Below are 7,172 nucleotides of genomic sequence, written 5' to 3' on the forward strand. Positions count from 1 at the left end.
GTATTTTGTGCACAAAAAACTATGGCAGCACAAATAAATTAGTATTTTCACAGACAGGAATGTATCAAACCATGCTATGTTGTTTCTTTATAGGGTTTTTCTATATATTTAATATAATGTCTTGAAGCTTACAAACCTAATAAAGATGATAAGATTATATATCTAATATTCCTAAAGAAAAAAATCTGTAGCAGAAAAAAATGACTGAGGGTATAGGGTGACACATTCTATTTATCAATGCACAATCATAATCTAAAATACATTTCCCAGCCTTTGCTATTAACAAAGCATATATTTTATTTCTATTTTTTTTCTATTTTTTAGCTTCCCATGTCTAGAAAATGCTGAAACTATTTTTTTTCTCTTCCTTTTTTTTTAGTTTATTTTATCCATTCCTTTCCCTGTAATCTGATTTTTTTTTCCTTATCTATACAACAATAGCTTCTCTGGATGTTTTCCTTCAAGGTATAATGTTTTTAGAATGGAAAGTCCACTGCATGTGTCTGCTGAATTGAGCTATCAATGATAAAACACCTTTCTTTTAATTGGCAAGATCTACAATCACAATAAGGACATCAGTCTGAAAAAAAAAATGACAAATATTTATGTCAATATAATGGTGCAATGAAGTCAGTTCAGCAGCAACTACACAATTTCAGCTTATTTGGATGGTATTGGTCTTAAATGGATAGCACAATAGCAAATGAATATGCCATCATATCATCTTCGTCATATCATGTCATTGTAGCACACAATTTTAGCAATTAATGAATGATGCAAATTTTTAGCTTCATGCATATATCATTTGCAAGACGTGCCAAAGTTCTGTCAATATCTGCAAATCCACATTACTTGCATATCTGCAGATAAGAGCTGTTTGTCACTGCATCTGCAACGCGTTATGTGCATTCCTTCCACTCTCATCATAATCCGTATGGGCGAATCTATATACTCCAAGTAGCACTGTTATAACTCTGCCAACAGAAAAATACCTTATTACTCTGGGTTGTAGTATGTGACAATTGGTTGCACTGACCTTAAAATATGAATATTTTGCTAAAATTGCAGCTTGCTTGGTATAGAAACACGCATGCACATTTGCAAGTTAATAAAAAAAATATGAAAAATCTAATCAATATTTTTCTTACATTGGAAATTCTGTCATTAATGAGAAGCATCCGCATTTTCTTCAAGATTTTCAGTAACATTACCCATTATAACATTGACATACATTTCCAATTGATACTGTAATTATTAAACATATATAACTAAAAATTCATATATACATATATTGAGGTCAATTTCACTGTTTCCTAAAATATTAATATTCGCCCATCCTTTGATAAAAAGTCACTTTGTATGAATGAAAACTGCATTGCTGTCTGAAATAGAATAACTGCATTTATTTTATAGTGTTTGTGAACTTAAAGTTATGTACGAGAATATTAATATACAGCAGAGTTTTATATCATTTTACCTATTCTTAGATTAGCTGCTTGATAAAAGCTTTTTATTTAGTTATTTGGTTGAATTTAAATCATACTCTTTATAATTAGTGATGAGCGAATCTGTCCCATTTCGCCGAAAAAGCTGAAAAATGTGAAAATATTCGCAAAACGGCAAAAATGTCGCACATTCAAAAAATTTTTTTGATGTGCACGTCAAAAAAATTATGCCCAATTGTAAAATAATCTGCCAATGGTGAAATGGGAAAATTCACTGCAAATCCATGCCTGCCGAATTATTTCACCCATCACTATTTATAATATAACAAAAAGCTTATATTGACTTGATGAGCGAATCGGTCCCGTTACTTTGGCGAAAAAATTGAAAAAAAATTTACGAAACAATTTTGGCACACAAATTTTTTTAAGTAAGCGTCTTTTTTTGCTTTAACTGTGCCTATTTTGATGCAACCTATTTTTGTTATTGTTTTGCAAACCTTCCATGAAAAAATTTGTTGCGTGTCAAAATAGGCATGGTCATGTCAAAAATTGGTAGTGACTAGTGATGGGCAAAATGTTTCGCCAGGCATGGATTTCTGCGTTTCGCCATTGGCCGATTGTTCCGCGAAATGGATGAAAAAATTTGCCGCAGAAAAATTCGCCTCGCGACAAAACAATAGCCGCGGATGACAAAACAATAGTCGCGGGCGACAAAAAAATAGCCGTGCTACAAAACAGTAGCCACAGACGACAGAACAATAGCCACGGGCGACAAAACAATAGCCGCGCAACAAAAGAATAGCTGCGGGTGACAAAAGAATAGCTGCGGGTGACAAAAGAATAGCCGCGGGTGACAAAAGAATAGCTGCGGGTGACAAAAGAATAGCCGCGGGTGACAAAAGAATAGCCGTGGGTGACAAAAGAAAAGCCCCGCGTCAAAAGAATAGTCCCGGGTGACAATTTTTTTTGATGCGCGTCATTTTCACTGTTTCGCAAATTTTTTGCCTTTTCGCGAACCTTTAGAAAGATTCGCAAATTTTTCGCCAAAGCAAAAGGGGACAGATTCGATCATCACTAGTAAGTGACTATTTTTTACATGACCATGCCTATTTTGATGCGCAGCAAATTTTTTCAGTGCAAATTTTCGTGGAAGGTTCGCAAAACAATTCGCCAATGATGAAATGCGGAAATTCGCTGCGAATCCATGACTGGCAAAAGAATTCGCTCATCATTAATATTGATTGCTGATATGTGTACTGTATGTTATTTAAAGGAGAAGGAAAGGTTAAGTCACTTGGGGGTGCCAAAATGTTAGGCACCCCCAAGTGACTTAGAACGCCTACCTTGTACCCCGGGCTGGTGCCCCCGTACGGAGAGAACAGCACCAGCCTAACATTTTGGCACCCCCAAGTGACTTAGCCTTTCCTTCTCCTTTAAGTGTTATGAAATGGCAAGGGTTTTGCCATGAAGGTTAGGAAACTCTATATCAGATATTTCTGGCCAATTTATAAACATTCAAAATTCAGTTTTTACCACTCTTCAGGTTTTTTTTGTGCTAAAATAAAATCAGAGTTCCGAAACTAAAAGCACAATTTAAAAAATTTGAAAGTAAAAATGTGGCAAATTCATGTAGAAGTCGATGGGCGTTGCCCTAGCAAAATTCAAAGTTATTTAAGTTTTTACATTTTTCTTATTATTTAAAAAGTTGGTAGTTTGGTAGTCTCTTAATTACAATGAAACATTTGTAAAACATCATTGGTCTAATCAATGGCTTAAAACTGTAAATTAGTGGGTATTATTTGTGAAAACAAATCTTTTGGAGAAATTTAAAGGTAAGTACTAGACAAATGTATTTCTGACTATATAAAAGTATGTATGCAATGGTATTACAGGTATTCAGAATACTTGGAACTTGAAGTTTTCTGGATAAGGGACTGGAAATATGGAGCACAGGGCTACTTCAATTTAAGAATTATGAAAAAAAAATCCATTAAGAGCTTAGTTTTGTTATTGACATGGAAAAATCAACTCTAAGGGCTGTGGCACACGGGGAGGGAAATTAGTTGCCCACGACAAATCTCCCTTGTCGCGGGCAACTAATCTCCCTGAAATGCCATCCCACCGGCGAGAATGTAAATCGTCGGTGGGATGGCATACGCGGCGCCTTCCTTGAGAGAAAATGAAATGCCTTAAAGTGTGGTATTAGTTGCGGTATTAGTCGCGGGCGAAAGCCCTAAGGGGGAAGACACACAGAGCTACTAGTAGCAGCTACTTGTCATGGCTACCAAAAAAATGCTGAACCTTTACTGATAACTGTCTTTACGTGTGTTTTAGCAGAGGCAATTCTTAGTATTGTCTGTGGCAGGGTATTTTCTGGCATTTAGTAGCTGCTAGTGATGAGCAAATTTTTTCATCAGGCATGGATTTACAGTGACTTTCCGCATTTCATCATTGGTGAATTGTTTTGTGAAACTTCCACAAAAATTTGCAGAGGAAAAATTCATTGTGTGTCAAAAAAAGTTGTGATCGCATCAAATTGGGCACGGTTTTGTCAAAATGCCCATGGTCGCTGCAAAAAAGTCTTTCGCAAAATATCTGACAAACAAAACGGGACAGATTTGCTCATCCCTAGTAGATGCTACTAAGTAGCACAGTGTGTCTTCACCCTAAAAGCTTTCCAGTTCTTCTAATATTCTAACTACTAGGTGTGTATATATATATATATATATATATATATATTTTTTTTTTTATTTTTTTTTTATTTTTTTTTTTATTGTCTTAGTCATAAAAGGTATAACCACATCTAATTAAATTAGAAATTGCTTGAGGAACCATAAATCGGCCACTTAGTGTTTTTTTTTTTATATTTGCCTTTCTACCTTGCTGAATGCTAGTCAATGACCTCCACAACCTGAAAGCAGATTTTTCCTGAGGCTAAGCTGTTATTATATTTCTATTCAGAACTTAAATTTATATTTCAGCCACCCATTCATGGGTTTACTTAGTTGCTAGAATAAGTGGGGGCATAGCAATCCCATTTCATTTCAACTAAACTTAAAAAACAGCCGAACATAATGTTAGATATCGCTAAAACTACAAATAAAAAACGAATTAGAGACCATACCATTAACCAGCTTAAAGCAGCTTTTTTGGAATTGAATAATATTCAATAATATGCTAAAACCTTATTTAAATTTCAGGGAATGGTGTTTACTATGGTCAGCTGTAATGAAATACTAAAGGGGTAGTGAGTTATTTTTATTTTTGTTAAATATATATATCTTGGGGGGTCTGCAGCTCTAACTTTAGCTTTAACTCCCGAATTAGGAGTTTTAGGGGTATATTTTTATTTATCATCTTGTGTAAAAAGTGGAGTGAAGCATTAGCAGTGATGTTGCCCAGGGCAACCAATCAGCAATCAGATTTCAACAGCTAGAAAACCAAAGCAATGCATCTGATTGGCTGCTATGAGCAACATCACCAGTAATGTTTCACTCCACTTTTTACACAGCCTGATAAATACACCCCCTAGTGTTTTCATTAGTCAAAAGTCTGTCAATGGGGGAAGGCCAAAAAGTATGTTAGTTAAAAATAAAAGTACAGGTACATAGCACCCGTTATCCAGAACGCTTTGGACCTGGGGTTTTCGGGATAAGGGGTCTTTCTGTAATTCGGATCTCCGACCTTAAGTCTACTAAAAAAATATTAAAAAAAAAAAAAGGAAATCATTTTAAAAAATGTGAATTATTTGATTAAAATGGAATCTATGGGAGATGGCCTTTATGTCATCTGGAACTTTATGGATAACGGGTTTCCAGATAAGGGGTAAAATGTAACCCTTACTATGGATTTGTTTTTCTGTTGCTGGGGGTCAATGTGATAGAATTATTATTTGCAGGCTAAAAAATAAATAGATGAAGACCAATTGTAATGTTGTATACAATAACATATTAAAAAGTTGCTGGTTCAAAGTCAAATCCTACTTTAAATCTTGCTTCTGATGTAACCAGTTTAACCAAAACACAGTTTTTTTTAATCTTATATTCATGTTTTTGAAGATGTTTTTGCATTTTTTCATACATTTCCACATAGTTTTTCACCCTTTGATTTATCTTCTATTCTGATATGCGGCATGGTTTATTTAGCATTACGCATTTCTATGACATTATTGTCTTCTAAAATACGTTGATAAAATGTACAATAGAAGTTGAAAATATCTTTATAAGTTCTAACTGCCTACTGTTTGCTTAAAGGCACCGACTATTGATATCCGCCCACGTTCGGCAACTATTCAAATGAATAATGCCACACATCTGCAAGAAAGAGATGAAGAATATGGGTACGAGTGTCTCGATGGAAAAGATTGTGCCAGTTTCTTCTGCTGCTTTGAGGACTGCCGAACTGGAGCATGGAGACATGGAAGAATACATATTCGAGTTGCAAAAATTGACTCCTATTCCCGAATTTTCTTCCCAACTGCCTTTTGCTTATTTAATTTGGTTTACTGGGTATCATACCTTTATCTTTAAAAAAACAAACAAAAACCTTAGTAATGGATAAGTGATATGGGCCTTATAAAGCATAAACAGTATCATTTATTATGTAATTCATGACATTTAACAGTACAATACTCAGGATTGGGTGACTCCATTTACTGAGTGCCATAGTTCACTTTTGCTTTTGAGCTCTTGTATCTGAAATGGTAATTTGCACTGACCTTTCAGATGTCGATGTTAAATCTTAACAACTGTATTATGGGATCATGCAAAATATTCCTATTGTAAGAACACAGTTATTTAGAAATAGTTAAGGAAATTGAGTTGACTGCAGTATGTAACCAAATCCCCATTTTATAGTTTTTTAAAAAAAATATATATAACTGAATTTTCATTTTGTAGTACAGGTATAGGACCCGTTATCCAAAATGCTCGGGACCAAGGGTATTACAGATAAGGGGTCTTTCCTTAATTTGGATCTTCACACCTTAAGTCTACTAAAAAAATCAATAAAACATGAATTAAACCCAATAGGATTATTTTCCATCCAATAAGGGGTAATTATATCTTAGTTGGGATCAAGTACAGGTACTGTTTTATTATTACAGAGAAAAGGGAATCATTTAACCATTAAATAAACCCAATAGGATTGTTCTGCCCCCAATAAGGGGTAATTATATCTTAGTTGGGATCAAGTACAGGTACTGTTTTATTATTACAGAGAAAAGGGAATCATTAAACCATTAAATAAACCCAATAGGGCTGTTCTGCCCCAATAAGGGGTAATTATATCTTAGTTGGGATCAAGTACAGGTACTGTTTTATTATTACAGAGAAAAGGGAATCATTAAACCATTAAATAAACCCAATAGGGCTGTTCTGCCCCCAATAAGGGGTAATTATATCTTAGTTGGGATCAAGTACAGGTACTGTTTTATTATTACAGAGAAAAGGGAATCATTTAACCATTAAATAAACCCAATAGGGCTGTTCTGCCCCAATAAGGGGTAATTATATCTTAGTTGGGATCAAGTACAGGTACTGTTTTATTATTACAGAGAAAAGGGAATCATTTAACCATTTAATAAACCCAATAGGGCTGTTCTGCCCCAATAAGGGGTAATTATATCTTAGTTGGGATCAAGTACAAAGCACAGTTTTATTTTTACAGAGAAAAAGGAAATCAGTTTTGAAAATATGAATGATTTGATTAAAATGCAGTATATGGGAG

The 7,172-nt window shown here is 34.5% G+C and overlaps 1 protein-coding gene across 2 annotated transcripts in view; it reads left to right on the plus strand.

The window, feature by feature from the left end:
• gabrg2 (gamma-aminobutyric acid (GABA) A receptor, gamma 2) overlaps positions 1–6,366 on the plus strand; it is a 66,003-nt gene extending 59,637 nt beyond the window's left edge. Inside the window, exons 9-10 of one of the 2 annotated variants that reach the window (XM_031898735.1) lie at positions 442–465; positions 5,699–6,366. In XM_031898735.1, coding sequence (XP_031754595.1) covers positions 442–465; positions 5,699–5,974 — 300 coding nt within the window. In that variant the 3' untranslated portion in view covers positions 5,975–6,366. The remainder of the gene's footprint in view (positions 1–441; positions 466–5,698) is intronic. The other variant, XM_004912779.4, reaches the window with a different exon arrangement.
• Positions 6,367–7,172: the final 806 nt, after the last annotated feature.

This window comes from Xenopus tropicalis, chromosome 3 (assembly GCF_000004195.4).
Source record: "Xenopus tropicalis strain Nigerian chromosome 3, UCB_Xtro_10.0, whole genome shotgun sequence".
Taxonomy (NCBI): Eukaryota; Metazoa; Chordata; class Amphibia; order Anura; family Pipidae; genus Xenopus; species Xenopus tropicalis.